The sequence below is a fragment of the Lycorma delicatula genome, chromosome 6 (genome assembly GCF_047948215.1).
Source record: "Lycorma delicatula isolate Av1 chromosome 6, ASM4794821v1, whole genome shotgun sequence".
Lineage (NCBI taxonomy): Eukaryota > Metazoa > Arthropoda > Insecta > Hemiptera > Fulgoridae > Lycorma > Lycorma delicatula.
In genome coordinates, this window is record NC_134460.1 from 49,351,796 (window position 1) to 49,369,762 (window position 17,967).

At 29.4% G+C, this 17,967-nt stretch overlaps 1 protein-coding gene across 2 annotated transcripts in view; it reads right to left on the reverse strand.

The window, feature by feature from the left end:
* Positions 1–17,967, reverse strand: part of Mp (collagen XV/XVIII-type protein multiplexin) — a 1,718,393-nt gene that overhangs the window by 123,956 nt on the left and 1,576,470 nt on the right. The window contains exon 7 of one of the 2 annotated variants that reach the window (XM_075369826.1): positions 15,499–15,564. The exons of the other annotated variant lie outside the window; for it this stretch is intronic. Within the exon in view, the coding sequence (XP_075225941.1) occupies positions 15,499–15,564 (66 nt within the window). The remainder of the gene's footprint in view (positions 1–15,498; positions 15,565–17,967) is intronic. 2 annotated transcript variants of the gene reach the window in all.

A 17,967-nucleotide genomic window follows, 5' to 3' on the forward strand; every position in this document is an offset into this window, starting at 1 on the left:
TCTATAAGTCGGTCCCCTCTTTCGTTCCTTTTGCCCAGCCCGTATTCACCCACTATATTTCCTTCCTTGCCTTTTCCAATGCTTGCATTCCAATCTCCAACTATTATTAAATTTTCATCTCCTTTTACGTGTTTAATTGCTTCATTAATCTCTTCGTATACACACTCTACCTCATCATCATCATGGGCGCTTGTAGGCATATAGACGTTAAAAATCGTTGTCGGTTTAGGTTTTGATTTTATCCTTATTACAATGATTCTATCGCTATGTGTTTTGAATACTCTCTTCCCTATCTTCTTGTTCATTATATAAATTATCAATATATATATATATTATTAAAGTTATTCAGTTAGTATAATATTTAAAAATAAATTAATAAAATATGATTTCTAGCGAAAATTTTCAATTGAACGAGGTTATGTAATCTATACAATTAATCCGATTTTCTAGGGCAACGATGTTTGCAACTTTTAAAAAAAATAAAGATTTACTTCTTCTAAGTGAAAGGGACGTTTTTAAGGCATTTTGAAACATAAATCATTTACATTAATGAGTATAACATTTAGATAATCATAGAAGTGAGTGAAATAATTACTTAATTTGTTTTATAAACACGCTCTATGAGATTTTGACTGATGTTACTTCTGAAACTAAGTTTCATAATTAAGTTTTAGTCTATTATAAAAGTCTATCTTTCTTATACTACAACTCATTTGCTTCAACTTTTAACTATTATTATTTTTATTACTAATATCATTAAGAATGAATATTATACTTTAAAATTTATTATTAAGTAAAAACTTTATAATTTTTCTGTAAGGTAATAAATAAGCTTTAACTTTTTATATGTTTATTTTTATAAATGGTCTCCCAAAGTAACGTCTAAAATAGTAAAAAAACCGTAAAAGTTTTTAAAAATAGAAAATGGTTCTTTAAAAATTAAAAAAAGAATTGTAAAAATACTTAAAGTATAAATGCAGATTCAAAATATAATAATTTAAATTGAACTAATTATTACTTTTTCGTTTTATTTAAATTTCAATATCAAGTATTTAAGTTATAACTTCACCAGTGATTTTTTGTTGTTGTAATTTATGACCTAACTGCATTCTTAGATTTATTATTATTATTCCTAATGCGTACGTTGCAATCTATTCAACTAATGAACCAAATCAACCCCCCATAACCAGACGAGATGAGGTTGATAGGTATGACGTGTAAATGAATTGTATTCTTATACAGATTCAGGCCGACCATTCTTAAGATGTGTGGTTAATTAAACCCCAACCATAAAAGAACACCAGTATCCATTGTCTAGTATTCAAAACCGTGTAAAATTAACTAACTTTTACTACGATTTGAACCTCAGAACCTTCGACTTCCAAAATCAACTGTTACACAAGTGATTTGCGACGAGTTCACCACAAGACCAGCATGGTATATTATTAAATTTTGATAATTTATATAATATTTATTTATATAGTCACAACAGGCTTACACCTTCTTACAGTTACTAGATGAACGATAAATCGATTTTGTAGTATGTGAAAAATACCATAACTGACCGGGATTCGAATCCGGGTCCTCCGGATGAAAAGCCGAGACGCTAAAACTCCGCCACAGAGGTAAATATAATATCTTATCATTAAATTTCTTTTTTTTTATCTCAAATCATATTTACAATCAACCATGGTGCTTGGTTAATGCATCTCGAAATTTATTCTGGAAGCACTGAATAGCCTTTTTATTGCTGGTACTTGCCGTACCTCAAAGCTGGTTCCGTACGTTAAAATCGGTTTTATGATCACTTTATACAATAGTAGCTTCTTCGATACGGACAATTCCGATTTCTTGCCTATTAACCAGAAAAAATCCTTAAATTTGATCTCAACCTGCCTTCCGTTTTTTTTTTTAATAGAAGAGTTATCATGTTAGACGATGATCTAGTTCATTGATTCGCAGAATTTTTCGCCCTCCATCCACATTGAGAATCAAAAATTTTCTAGCGCCCCCAAAATTTTTAAACTTATTATCTGTTAAAAATAATAATTGAAATTGCTTTTTTTAAGATGCGCTCTTATTTACTTTATTGGTTATTGAATGCATTTTATTGTTTTTTTAAAATGAGTTGAAAAATATTCATAAAAAAAAAAATTGATAAAAATCCTTAGTTTTATGAAATAAAAACCATACTATTCTTTTATTCATACCATATTTCTTCTATTTTTGTCGACAGAACGCTGTTATCATTAGGATGGTAAATACAACCACAACATAAATTCATAAAAACTTATTTGAAAGAACTATATATTATTACGTCATTAAAAAAACACTAGGTTGTTAAATGATTTACTGAAATCATCCCTTAGAATATATAGAATAATAAAAAATCAATTAGGAACAGGGTTATCCGAATTTAAATAAACAAAATTAAAAAAAAACTTTATTTTAAAATAATCGTATTAATAAAACTTCTAAAAAAAAGCAATTTATTTTAATGCGATATATGCAATCGCAATAAAGTAAAAATTTCTTATAAAGAAAATAAATAGATAAATTAGAAGTTTCACATCAATAAATCACGTATGCTACTTATTCATGTGCACAAACATCGCTACAATTAAAGCAAAATACTATTCATAGTAATCAGAACAACGAATAACAAATCAATAAACGTATAAAAAAAACACATTTTACCATTTAAATTCAAAATATTGCTGACCTACTTATTTTTAATTGAGAAAATAAATATTTAATTTTAAATGTTTATCTACTCACATACTCCAAAAAAAGAAGATTTTTACATCGTATCTAATCAGTGAAACGAATTAATATTCTATGGATGAGCTAATGTATGACTCAATTTCTTTCTATTATTTAAATTTTTAAACATTATTTACTTTTTCCACTGTACATATTCAGAATGTATCACGAAATTCTCCAGGGACTTTCATAACCTATTCTATTCGTGAAAATAATCGAAAAAATCATATAAATATATGACCTAATATGCTTCGTTTGCGAGTTACGGCTAGTGAAAGATTTCGCTCGGATTTCAGATACCCCGGAGAACTGGCATTTTTAGAATGTTAATTAAGAGACAAAATTAGTGATTTCTTATAGGTTTTTAACTAAAAAATCGAATAATAGGCCTCAGAACCCTTTCTGCAGTAGTTATTGAGAAATCTGGTACAAAACCAATAAACTGGGGTAAAAAGCTATGTTTTTTATGTTTGACATACAATAACGTTCTTAAATGGCTAACAAAGACACACAACTTTTAAACAAGATATGTAGAGAATTTAATTCTGAACATACTACAGGGTATCCCATATAAAACGCAACCCATCAATCACTCATCCATGAAATTTCAAAAGTCAAGCTTACTCCCCTACTCGTTACTGAAATGGACTCGTCCAACATCTGAACATGGCGGCGACGCAGTAGAACACTACCAATAGTAACAACAATGCAATCATAACGTTCAGTGTATTGCTAAAGCCAAGATGGTGTTTTTGCTAGATGAACGTGTTTTCATTGTTGAGTCGTACTTCAGTGGTTGTTCATTGTTCAGTCGTACGAAATCAGTGGTTGCAGTGCAAGATTTGTTTCGCCATAAGTACCCGGATAAACCAGCTCCTAACAAAACATAAGTATTAAGGTTGGTTGCAAAATTTAGAGAGACCGGTTCAGTTAATAACAAGGAACACAAAAGATCTGCGTCAGTGTTGAATACAGATACAGTCACTGAAATCAAAGACCGATTACTCGCCTCGCCAAATAAATCAATCAGACCTTTGTCTGCTGAAATTAATTTGTCTAAATCAACTGTTCAACGGACGACCAAACAATTACAATTACGACCTTATCGCATTCAAACGGTTCATCGACTTCTTGAGCCCGACAAAGAAAAACGGTTACAATATTGTCAACGGTTCCGTCGATTTCTGCGCGAGGGAATTAATGTTATGGATTCGTTATTTTTCACAGATGAAGCACGGTTTCATTCGGATGGCTACGTAAACAGCCAAAACAGTAGAATTTGGAGCACTGAAAATCCCCACGTTTATCACGAAAAACAATTACACCCGCAGAAGTTGGGCGTGTGGTGCGCGATATCGCGGAAGAAAATAATCGGTCCTATTTTTTTCGAGTACATCATTAATGTAGAACGATATCAAGATATTTTATTTCAGTTCATTGCACTCTTGGAAGAGGAAGACAGACACTGCTGCCTACAACATGACGGTGCGACATCGCACTACGAGGTTCAACTTCTGATTTCGTCGAGGAATTCTTTGGTAATCGTGTTATCGGTCGAGGCTTGTGGTCACCAAGATCTCCAGATTTGACTCCGGCGGATTTTTTTCTACGGGGTTACCTCAAAGAAAATGTCTACAGCAACAAACCACGAACACTTGAACAATTGAAAGTCAATATTGAACAAGCTGTATTAAATATCCAGCCACAAACTTTAAAAAAAGTTGCAAGAAACGCTGTAAAAAGAATTGAAGCTTGTATTCAAGAAGATGGCGGCCACTTCCAACATTTACTCTAAATGTAAGGTAATGGATGGTAATAATAAAAATTACATTTACATTTACACATGCCTTTTTATTATTTCAATACCTACCAATATAAGGTAGGGTTGCGTTTTATATGGGGCACCCTAGTTTAAGATAAGTTGAATAAAACTAAAGAAAAGTTATAAAATTCAAACTTTATTTAGAAACAGTTTATTAGATCAAAGTGTGATACATACCAGTTTATAATAAATATTCAAAAATGAGCCCGCCATTTTCAATACAGTTCTTAGCACGTTTCTGTGCTGCTTTAGTTGCTCTTATTATTTCTTCACGGCTGTCCTTAAGCTGCTCAGCCGCACCCTTAATGCGGACAATTAATTCTTCATGAGATTGTATTTTTGTTTTGTATAAAATATTTTTCATCCATCCCCAGACTAAAAAATCTAAAGGTGTTAGATCAGTTGATCTTGGCGATCAGGAATTTGAACCTACACGACCGATCAATTTCTCAGGGAAATGATGATTTAAGTGAATATAAACGGTACAAGAGAAGTGGGGAGGTGCGTCATCGTGCTGAAATATACTTCCATCATGCATTGACGCTACATAGGTGTTGAAAATTACTTTCCACCGTTTGATGAGGATTTACTTTTACCCATGTATTATAAATTATAATTATTAGAAAAATACTGACTCAACAAATTAAATTAATCTTTAATCTAAAATTCAACAATTCAAAAATGTAGATTTTTGAAGTGTAAATTTTTTCTGTCGTAAACAGAATTCGTTTGTTTACAAAATGTCAAATAATTTCATTTCATAATTGTAAAATAAGGATAATTATCCTTTGAGCTCCAGTAGATGACAGGCTACTTTTTGAAACGTTCTAACTTACATAATATCTGTAATGGTATTAAACTTTGTGATCATTAATTGGTGTATACATTTACCGGTTATTTAATGAAATAACCGGTAAAGAGATATTTGTTTCATAAATACATAGAAAATAATACGCAATGGTAAAATTTAACTCATCAATATTGTTTAAAAAATGGGTGAAAATAAATAGAAAACGATTTTCGCGTATAGTTTTAGTAATTTTGTGGTATTTCTTTTTTCTTCAGTGATATTTAATTGTATGTGAAAAATAAAATATATATTGGATGTAACTGTGTTTCTTCTTATTTATGTTAAGTGCAATACATATAAAAATTTACTATATCAACTCGGTCTAACTTTCTACATTATTGACGTTAAGACATTTGCTTTATCGATCTGTAAGCTTGGAGATATCTACCTCAATCTCCTTTACAGGCAGTCCATTTACATGTGCGAAAACAAATGCGTAGAATTTTTGTAAATTAAATCCTTGGTGGATTTTACAGTTTTACAAAGGAATTCCTTTAAAACATCTAATAAAATCAATTCCACTTCCTAGAAGGTGATAACAATTTTTTCCTTCGCTTTTCATTTTGCAGGTGATGATATAGAGTTTGCTATATTTATTATTGAATATATATATATATATATATATATATATATATATATATATATAAAATATAGAATTATGTAATTAATAAATATATAAAAAAAATTATATATATATTTAATATAAATACATAAATTTATAATTATATATTTCTTCTGTCCGTGTGTATGTGACTGAACTCCTCCTAAACGATTGGGCTGATTATGATGAAATTTTTTGTGTATGATTAAGTTGATTCGAGATTGGTTTAGATTCACAATTTGATCCGATAGAAAATGTTTTTTAATTCATTTATTTATTTATGTGTTTTTGTTGATCTTGGGATACTTAAGGTTCACAACTGGATCCGGTATGCAGCGCTGAGATCGCGTTTTAGGAATTTTTTTTTAATTTTTGGCATATCAGTCAGACCCGCTAGTAGTGTGCTGCGATTGGATTCTAGGAAACTTTTTTATTTTGTTGCTTTTTCGCAAATCAGTTACTTTCGTCGCAGCTTAATGTTGTTTTATTACATTAAAATTCTTATGAATTAGAATTGCGCGCTTATTGAGAATATTATATTATTATTTATTGAAATAACGTTTAAAGAGTAATTAAAAAATATACATTGTGCAAATTTGTAAGATGCAATATTGAAATGAGTATTTTCCATGAATTTTAATGATGTATACACGTCCATTCAATAACAATCAACATAACCTACAAATTTAAATTGTCAGTTCTCATTTGATTCTATGCAACTTATGAAATATTGAACCGCCTTTTGAAAATAAAAATGTAAGTTTGTAAAATAAATTATAACATTTATAAAATTAAAATATAAATTATTTATAATAATTATAGTTTAAAGTATATTTAAAAAATTGAAGTTATAATTTGTAGGTGATTAATTTTATAAAAAAATTTCTAAAATTGTGTTTAATTTACAATTATCTAAAATTTAGTAAAATAGATGTTAAAATAAAGAATGAGAAAAATGATAAATATTTCTACTAAAATATTAACTATGTTGCTTTTTTTTTTACAGTTCTTTAATTTGTTTATTAATTGATTAATTAAGGTATTACATGGTTATGAAACTTCAAAATTATAGAATAAAAAAAAAATGTAGGGGGTCCATTTTTAGAATGATCTGAAGTGAAAATTAGCAGTAATGTGGATGAAAATTTATTAATTATACTAATTATTAATTTTACGAATTTCGATTTTTTAACTCAATTTTCATCAGACATCCCAATATTTAGTGAAAATAAATATTAATTAATCAATAAACCCATTACAATAATACAACAATCACAAACTGATAATAGTCATACTAATAATAATATTATAATATTATAAATATTATAATATTATTGAAATTTCGTCCACATTCCTGCTAATTTTAACTTAAATAAGTTACTTATATTTTTGTGTTGTGTATTTATTACAGAACAATGCCACGTCTTCGCGGACGAGCTGGAAATATTGGTCGACGTACACGGCATCCACAAATAGCCCATAACCGTCCGTTAAATAGAACGGCAGATCAATTGACGGACAATGTAAATTTAAGAGACCAGGTTGCAAACACAGGTGCAAATTAAAGTAGAGACCATCACAATGAACGTCTTCGAGCTAACGCATTGAGACAAAGGCCAAACAATGTCAGTTTGTGGTTTGGATCTAGAAAATCCGTGCTTTTCGCATGGCCAATTATATGTTGCGTGTTCAAGGGTTGGCAGACCGTCAAGTTCGTTCGTTTATACCCCTCAGGGATTAACTAAAAATATTGTCCATCAAATAGCATTAAGATAAAAAAAAAACAAATTTTATTCCTGTTAATATTAAGATTAAAAATATATTTAAAGATTTATTTTTTATACATTAAAAAAAAAATACCTGTCATAAAAATGATTTGAGTTTTTTTTCTTTCTTGCTATTATTTAAAATAGTTTTAAGTTTATACTCAACACATTTAAGTTTGTAGTATACAGCTACACTCTCACGCAATTGATAGGTCGAGTTGTGATAACTGTACGCGTGGTGGCGTCAGGTATTTTAAAAATAACTTTTTTTTACAATTTTTTCATCAAAACGGCCCAAACATTTTATAGTTTATTTGAAAAATTTTTTAATTTTGAATTTACAACGTTTGAAAAGAACAACTCTGTCGGGTCCGCTAGTATATATATATATATATATATATATATATATATATATATATATATATATGTATGTATTAATATATATATATATTAAATATGTTTATTATTATTAAATGGCCGTTTGTTTCTTGATAACATTATATAAGCTTCTTTTCTTAATAAGTTTCGTTTTATCATTGCGAAATATTTCACATTATTTCATACATTTTTAATTCAATGCATTAACAAAATATTAGCAACTAATTGCTTATGAATTTCGCTGATAATATTTTTTGAAAATCCAGAAAAAAGTCAGTACAAATAGTAAACTGAAGTAAAAGGTTTAAATAAAATTTGAGTCTACGGTATAAAAACTTTTAAAGAATAATGATTAAATTGCTATTATTTTTAAATAACTCTTCCGTTTTTCAAATATTTTCTTATTTTACAATTAAATAAAAGTAAGATATAAAAAGAATTACGCTGAAAAAATTAACACAAATAAAATAAGATCTTACATTAGAGGCCGACTACATAAGTTATAAGGCGGGTCTAGTCAAATTTCTCGTCATATTCTTGTCAGATTACTTGCACATACTTCTTTTGATAATTTCGATAGTGCAATGCGTTCACGTTAAGACCATATTTTATTTTAAATCTAGACAGTTTAGAAATGTATTGAAATTAATCAACTTTATAATAGTACCAATAATTTATAATAGAATTTATAGTTAAAAATTATCTTTAAAAGGAAAAGCTGTAATAAGTTATTTTAAAATAAGTTTGGCAGAAAATAATAGATATGTAGAAGTTCGTTATACTAAAAATATAATTATAATTGATAAGAAATTTATATTTACGAGGAAACTGGTAAGAATTAGTCTTTGTTAAGGTATAAGAATGAATTGTCTAGATCTTGAAAAGGCTTACGTTAGATCATACTGTCCTTGCTTCAGTAGTCAAAGTGTGACAACTTTGTACTTAAGCGTAAGTCATTCAGATGTAGTCTCCTACAAGTAATGTTCCAGTAATATAAAAGTAATTCAGTTATAATATATTTGTATTTTATTATCTAAAATTAATAGAAAATGAATCAGTAAAATTTAGTTATATTTTCTTTGAAAAATTTTATTATTACGTTGTGAAAATTTATTTCTACGTGAACTAAAGAGCCTTATAAACTAATATTTAAGACATCCTGAAATTTTATATACTTCATCAATTAAATGGTAATTATCTATTCATTCTGTATACCAGGGTGATTCAGGAGGGTAGGGCAATACTTTGACAACTCATTCCAGAGGCTAAAAATAAGAAAAAAGTTCATAATAAACATAGGTTCGAAAACGCTTCATTAGCGAGTTATACAGGGTGAAAGATTTCGCCCGAGTTTCAGTTTCTCCGGGTAAATAAGGCTTTCTGAAATTCTGGGAATGTGAATTAAGGGGCAAATTCAATTATTTCTTATGGTTTTTGAGCTGGAAAATCGAAAACAATAGGTCCCAGAACTGTATCTCTCTTAGTTTCTAAGATATCCCATGTAAAACGCCAAAAATATGGTCAAAAAACACATTTTTTTACGTTTGACGTACAATAACTTTGTTAAATTGGCAATAAATCATACATTTTTTAAACATAAATTGTAGAGAATTTAATTATAAGAAGATTGATGTAAATACTGTCAACAGAAAACAGATAAAATTTTAAACACGTCTACTTTTATTAACAACAAAACAGATTAATTTTTAACAGATTAAAAAAACTTTTTCGTTATGCACAGAAGAAAATAACTGAAGGAAGAAAGAATACTTACTGTTTTTTTGTGATAATGATAAAATGCAGCTTAAAAGTAGTATTTCATGTGATTTAATAACTTTAAAAAATGCCACCGTTGTGTTCAATGCACTTTTCAACGCGTTGTACTAGATTTTGTGTTGCCAGTCTAACGGTGTCTTTGCGTTCCTTGATTATAGCTGCAGCGTTGAGAATGCGAGCAATCAGTTCATCGCGTGTTTCTACTTTTTGCTTGTAAACCTCATTTTTCAACCATCCCCACAAACAATAATCCAACGGAGTGAGGTCTGGGGATCTCGGTGGCTAATTAACCGGCCCTCCACGTCCTATCCATTTACCAGCAAACCTTTCATCAAGACATTACTTTACTTCCCATTAGTGAAATGTGTAGGAGCTCCATCAAGTTGGTAATACATTTCAGTTCGTTTTGCTAAGGGGATATTTTCCAGCAATATAACAAATTCATTACGTAAAAATTCCAGATAATCTCTCCCTGTGACACGATGTTGTAATATGAAAGGACCAATCAATTGGTCATCTATGATACCACACCAAACATTCACTGAAAATCGTTGCTGGAAATTTTTTCCCACTGTAGCATGTGAGTTTTCTTCAGACCACCGATGCGCATTCCGTGTATTGTTTATTCCGTTACGATTGAAAGTAGCTTCATCCGAAAATAGTATAAATGGAATTAAATGTTGATTCCTATTAACCCATTGACAAAACTGCAGCCGGCTGGCGTAGTCACCAGGCTGGAGATGTTGCACTTTCTGAATATGAAAAGGATGCAATCCATTATTATTTAATGTCCTCAATACTCTACTTTGTGAAATATTGAGCCGTGTTGCAATTAATCGTGTGCTCGTTCTGAACCATCTGCAGAATGTTTTCACCTACATCAGCATGATTTGCTTGTCCTTCAGGTGAAATATGAGCGCTGGGAAGTGTACCATTCTCACGAAGATTATTAAAAATTCTAATAAATACTTTACAATTTGGTATAACACGACCAGGATACCTATGTCGATATTCCGGAACCGCTGCCGCAGCACTTCCATTGCAAAATACATAGATGAAAATCATGTCGACATATTCGGCATTAGTAAAGATACGCGGAATTTTTCAAAACAAAACTAAACAGAATTTCACTTTTTTTAACAGACTTGATTTTTATGCACTGTAAAATGAATACAAAATTACAATTCTTAACAATTTTCTGAAATTTTTACGATAAGAGAATTCGACGTAATACTGCAAACACGATTGATCAGCGAAAGGTTATTTGACACATTACCACAATTAACTAACAACAATGAGTAGTATTTAAACAAATTGAGATGAAAAAATCAGTGTTGCCAACTTGTTTTCCGTAGGTCTAAAATGATTGTACCTACTAGACACATCTATTTCCTTTTTTGTAACATTTTCTTCTAAGTTTTCGTCGGTTTTGTAGTTATTAAGAGTCGACATGTTTAAAATTTCATTTGTTTTCTGTTGACATTATTTACATCAATCTTCTTATAATTAAATTCTTTACAATTTATGTTTAAAAAATGTTTGATTTATTGCCAATTTAACAACGTTATTGTACGTCAAACGTAAAAAAAATGTGTTTTTTGACCCTATTTTTGGCGTTTTACATGGGATATCTTAGAAACTAAGAGAGGTACAGTTCTTGGGCCTATTGTTTTCGATTTTCCAGCTCAAAAACCATAAGAAATAATTGAATTTGCCCCTTAATTGACATTCCCAGAATTTCAGAAAGCCTTACTTACCCGGAGGAACTGAAACTCGGGCGAAATCTTTCACTCTGTATAACTCGGTAACGAAGCGTTTTCGGACCTATGTTTATATGAACTTTTTTCTTATTTTTGCCTCTAGAATGAGTTGTCAAAGTATTGCCTTATCCTCTTGAATCACCCGGTATAAAGAACCAAATAAACAAAGAAGAGACTGTTATCCTCAATTCGATGTAATTTTCTTCATCTCAGACAACCACTCGAACTAATTTCCATCGTACCAGAAAGGACTACACACACTCTTATCAATGTTTCATTTTGTGTAAAGGTATGCAAAGTGATTTTTGTTTAATATTAATATTTTTACATATACTTAGTAAAGATTATTTTTAATTATACCTTATTTTTAATTTTAATTACAACAAATGCTTTCCAAACAGTAACTCAAGACTACATTATACATTAATGTATTGCAGTAATAATCCATTATAAATGTTATTTAATAATTATTAAATAACGTTGGCAAATATAAGAAGTAGATACAGAGAGATTTAATGGAATTTAGAAGAAAAACATTTTTTCTACGGCTGTATTATAACGTTTGAATTACGCGGCTTAAACTTGTATCATGCTGACCTTCGTGGCGCGAGTGTTGACGTCTCGGCCTTTCATCCGGAGGTCCCGAGTTCGAAACCCGGTCAGGCATGGCATTTTCACACACGGTACAAGTCATTCATCTCATCCTCTGAAGCAATACCTAACGGTGGTCTCGGAGGTTAAACAAAAAAAAAAAAAAACAGTATCATAATAAGAGTCATTATGAAACAGATTTTCATAATGATACATGTGTTTAACCGATGAAAAGACTACTTACTCCTTTCAAATACTGACCAATCAGAAGCGGGTATTGTTTAATGTATCAGCTATTTTTACTTTGATTTTAATCCGATTTAGTAGTTAAAAAGCAGACGTTAATTTGGAAGTACATCAATAGGTAACTAAGTTTCTATACTACTTTGCCGGCTATCGTGGCGCGAGTGGTAGCATTTCGACCTTTCATCCGGAAGTCCCGGGTTCGAATCCCGGTTAGGCATGGCATTTTCACACGCTAAAAAATTGTCATTCATCTCATTCTTTGAAGTAATATATAACCATGGTCCCGGAGGTTAAAAAAAAAAGTTTCCATACTAGACTGTGAATACCGGTGTTCTTTGGTGGTTGGGTTTCAATTAACCACACATCACAGGAATTGCCGGCCTGAGACTACAAGATTACTATACTTCATTTATATTCATACATGTCATCCTCATTCGTCCTTAAGAAAAGGCAGAACTTATGACTAATAACCTATTGCCACAGAAATTTACTGTTTAATATATTTTTTGGAAAAAAATATTTTCCGTAAACAATGTATTCTATATTTTTCAGCCGAAGAAAAATTACTGTATGCACTCTCTGTAATGGCCATTAATATACTCTTGTGAAGTTTACGACACTCAAGACACTGTTTACGTCAAGGCTCAAGTCATAACTTATTTCGCACTCGTGCATCAATGGCTATCATTATATGATCGTTGCATAATGTTCTGTTATTACTAAAAATTAATTATTAAATAACATCATTAAACGTAAGCGTAGATACGGACAGATTTAATTAAATTTAGAAGAAAAACATTTTTTTTAAACAAGGATTAATGCGTAATGTGTATATGTCTGTTCAAGGCAAAATAATTAATAGTATTTTAGAAATAATAACAGGTAAAATTTTTTACAAACATATGAGTGTTTAGTGTAATTAAAAAAAAAAAATTCCCAGACATGAAACAAATAGTATAATTAATTTCCAACGAACGTTATTAAATAATGACCGTCCCGTTTACTGGTGGTAACGAATTTCCTTGATTTAGTCCCTGGTTCTACTTCTAAGCAGGATCTGGAAATTGTATTACGAATCAAACTGTAATATAGTCGAAAAATAACTTTTTCAGTTGATTGGGATTAAAGTTAAATAAAATAAAAGGAGAGAACAAATTTTCTAAACACAAAATTCTTATGCTGTGTAGATTTTTTTATAAATAATACACTGAATAATACTAAAAAAAATTCAAAATCTGTTATGACTTTACTCTTTAACGAAGAATTAAATAATTTTTGCGCTAACATATAGTTATAATTATTTTAAGTAGTAAATAAGCATAACCTTTATTAATTACTGTAAACTATTACTAGATTAATGGATGCTTTAGAAAAAAACCTCAGGCAAAACGTTAAATATATTTTTAATAAAACGATAAAAAAATAAAATGATAAGCAATTAAATCAGTTTTATTTATTAGTATTTTAATCATCACAAGCAAATATTTAAATTTTCTAAGCGTTTGACACCGTTGGTATGATTACAATTGTATAAATTAAAGTTCCACTTAGCAACAATTTTAAAAATATATATCCGAGTTCTTTCGGAGCCGTTACTCCATGATCGGGGATTTCCTATAAGATGTTAATTCAAATTCAAATGTATAATCATATTTAAATTAAAAATTATTACGTTCATAATAGTCGTTGATCAAGAAATAAAAGTAATTTGTACATCAATAAGACTGTAACGTCATGTCCGTAAGAAGTTTACGACTATTATGAAATAGTACCAACCTATAAATAATTAATTATTGTATAATTCGTTCATATAGGATATCATTATCGAATTTGACTTCTTCGTTCATTCATTTACTATTATTCAAATATATATATGAAATGTTTCTAATATGCTGGTTTCATAATAATTATTAGTGTATTCTAATATTTTAATATATTTGTTAGGGTTATAATTATGTCTAAATACTTAAAACTTTTGAATTAAATCAGTGTATACAACAAATAATAAAATACATAAATAATGAAGATATGAAGACCCTTCTATAACAATAAAACAAGATAATAATTATAATTTAGAAAAGAAAAGAGTGTATAGCCCTTAATGCGAAAACTGCGACTTTAAATATATTGGAATGACAAATCGTTCATTCGCCTAAAGAATTAAATAACATATTAATTGTGTAATTAAAAATAATAAAGAAAAATCTAATTTCGCTAAACACATTTTAGAAACTGGACATAATTATAACCCTAACAAATGTACTAAAATATTAGAACACACTAATCATTATTATAAAACCAGTATTTTAGAAAAAAATCATATATATTTGAATAATAAATTAATGAACGAACAAGGCAAATTCGATAACGATATCCTACATAAACAAACTACACAACAATTAATTATTAATTGGTTGGTACTATTTCATTTATATTTCATAATAGTCGTAAAAATCTTACGGATCTGACGTTACAGTCTTACTGACGTATAAATTATTTTTTTATATTTTGACGACCGACTATTATGAACGTAATAATTTTAATTTAAATATACTGAAATACAATGACATATAAATTTTGAATGGAGATCTTATAAGAAATCCCTGATGATGGTGTAGCAACTCCCAAAGTATTTGGAAATGTATTTGAAAATTGTTTTTAAGTGGAACATTAATTTATACAAAGATATAAATTTAGTTAACGAGAAACACTAACTTGTGCTAAGAAGTGTATCTCTGAAATTGAAACCATATGAAATAAAATCATTTTTAATTAGTTTAAATTAAGAAAGAACGATAAAATTATAATGATAAACGAGAAAAAGTATTAAAAATATCAAACAGAAAATGAAAGGTTAAATTTGATTAGAATATTATCCCAAGTAAATAAGGTTTTTGTTAGTGGCACGCAAAATTGACAAACTTTTTTTTTATTTTGCCACTTACTGGATAATTATCATCAAACGGCGTGGTACTGTAACCTAAGTCATCACCTGAACCGTCTTCAAAACCCTGGAAATATACAATAAAAATACACATATAAAACAAGACGAGGACAAACACACAACACATAACTGAAAATTAGCTGAAAGAAGGAATGCAGTCAGAGGACTTTAAAAATGATTTAAAATGTTAATTACCTTCGTTACGTGTAAATTTAAAGTCTAATAATTTTAAATTTTAATATAACTTCTTACCTTCTATGCGTATTTTTGAGGTTTCCAAAAAACGATTAAAAAAAATTCAATGCATAGAAAAAATTTAAAATCAGAATTTGAATTTAAGCCAATAGTATCTGAAATCTGATTGCCATCTTAAATTACAATATCTTTTTTTTAAACTAAAATTTTTATGATTAACCTAAAAATTATTCTAGTTAGGAAAAAAAAATTAAATTGAATGACACCGTGTTTTAGGATTGCATAAGAAAGCTACCTATTGTAATGGGTACTATGATTCAACTTCCGGAAAATTTCGACATATCTTCGCGTTTCACATTCCCCAGACCCCAAAACTACCGTCAACTCAAGAGTTTATATATATATATTTCACGTTCTTATGGACACGATACTGCCGTAATTTTTCGTCAATCACTTTCAAATTGATACATAAAATATAACGACCCATAATCGCAGTCGAGTTCGTTAATGGGCAAAATCGGACCATGGGGTTGGATATGGGGGGCCTTTTCGAAAAAACAAAATATCGGTATAACTTTCTTATTAAGTAAAATATCGAATTCGTTTAAAGATCTTACTATTTTTTGAATAAGGGCCTAAAACCTATCTAAGTGTTTGGACATCACCAACCATCGGTTCAGGGGGTGGAAAAATGGGGTTTCGAAGATAAAAAAAAGAAATCATACCTCCCTTAATAGTCACATAATCAAATCGGTTTAAAGTAGTCGTTAGTCCTACAAACATTACCTAAAACGTTTGTCTGAAACTACATTTTTGATACACCAACCCTTACGGTAAGGGATGACCAACATGTTGCTGGGATTATAAGTAGATGGGGCTTGTCATATACTAAAAATGTGAATCTTTTTTCACAAGCAACCATTGTCGTATTGAGTAAATTTGAACTTTTTCCTAACTTTAAGGTGGAAATATTTTTTATCTCCTACTTAACCACCGGTGAAATCTACCTCCGCCTTCCACCTTGCCAAAAGGAATTTTTTATCAAGTTTTCTATACCATTTGAAAAAAGGTTTTGATTTTATTATTAGATATAAAATTATATATATTCTGTTACAACTACATGCCTTGGCTTAAAGTCTACAAAATTCCCCATCTACATTTAAAGATTGTAAAATACCCAGCTCATTTTCTTTATCGTCAGTTCATTTAAATTTGTGTTAATAAATACGTAGAAATCTTGCAGATTAAATCTTGGTGGAAAATTTAGCTAAGCAGTTTATCTAGAAACATCTGGAAAAATCAATTCCACATTCGAGGAAGTGATATCTTCTCGCTATGGTGATAGACATGATTTAGCTTTCTTACAATGAGGAAGTGATATCACCATTTTTGAGGAGCTTCGATGGAAACCTCTCTGAATCTGATTGTAAATTATCATTTTTTTTTATTCTTAAATATTGTGACTGTAAATTTTACTTTGAGACAAAAAAAGTTTGTAGTAAAGGCTAACTCGCTTTGAATTTCATCGATATCACTGTTTGTATACCCTCCCAAAAAAAATCATTGTTAAATATTATCTCATTCTACATGTAAATAGAATTAAAGTACAAAAAAGATAAGAAATAGGCCATAAAAGTAAAAAAAATTAAAATACAGAATTCAAATATTATGTTAGTGATCGAATAAATTCAGTTAGAAGATCATGGTTTTTTTTCAGATCCTTGACAAGTTTATCTAGACTGCTTGCACATATTTATTTTCATAATTTTAGTAGTTTAACGTGCTTGTATTAGATTCTAAGAGTTACGATAATTAATTTTAAATTTTAAATTTCAGATTTTTAATAAAATATGTAGAAATTAATCAACTGAGTAAAGCCACTACTAATTTGCAATAGAAGTTTTTCCATCAAAAATTATTATTTATAAAGAATATCTGTATAATATCTCCTTAAATAAATTATCAGTTATAAAGAAACAATTAAATTTGTTAAGAAATCATATCTATGAGGAAAGATGGTAGGAATTAGTCTTTCTTAAGATATACCTTTGTATTATGTAGCTCTTAGAAGGGTTACGCTCGATCATCGTGTTCGTGCTTCAGTTGTCAAAGTGTGAGACTACTTCGTACAGAAGTGTAACTCATTCAGATACAGTCCTCAAACAGGTAAATTAGTATCAAGATAATAGTTATAATTTATTTGTACCTTATTATTTAAAACTAATTATTTAGACTAACCAACCGGGATAGTCTAGTGGTTTAACTCATCATCGCA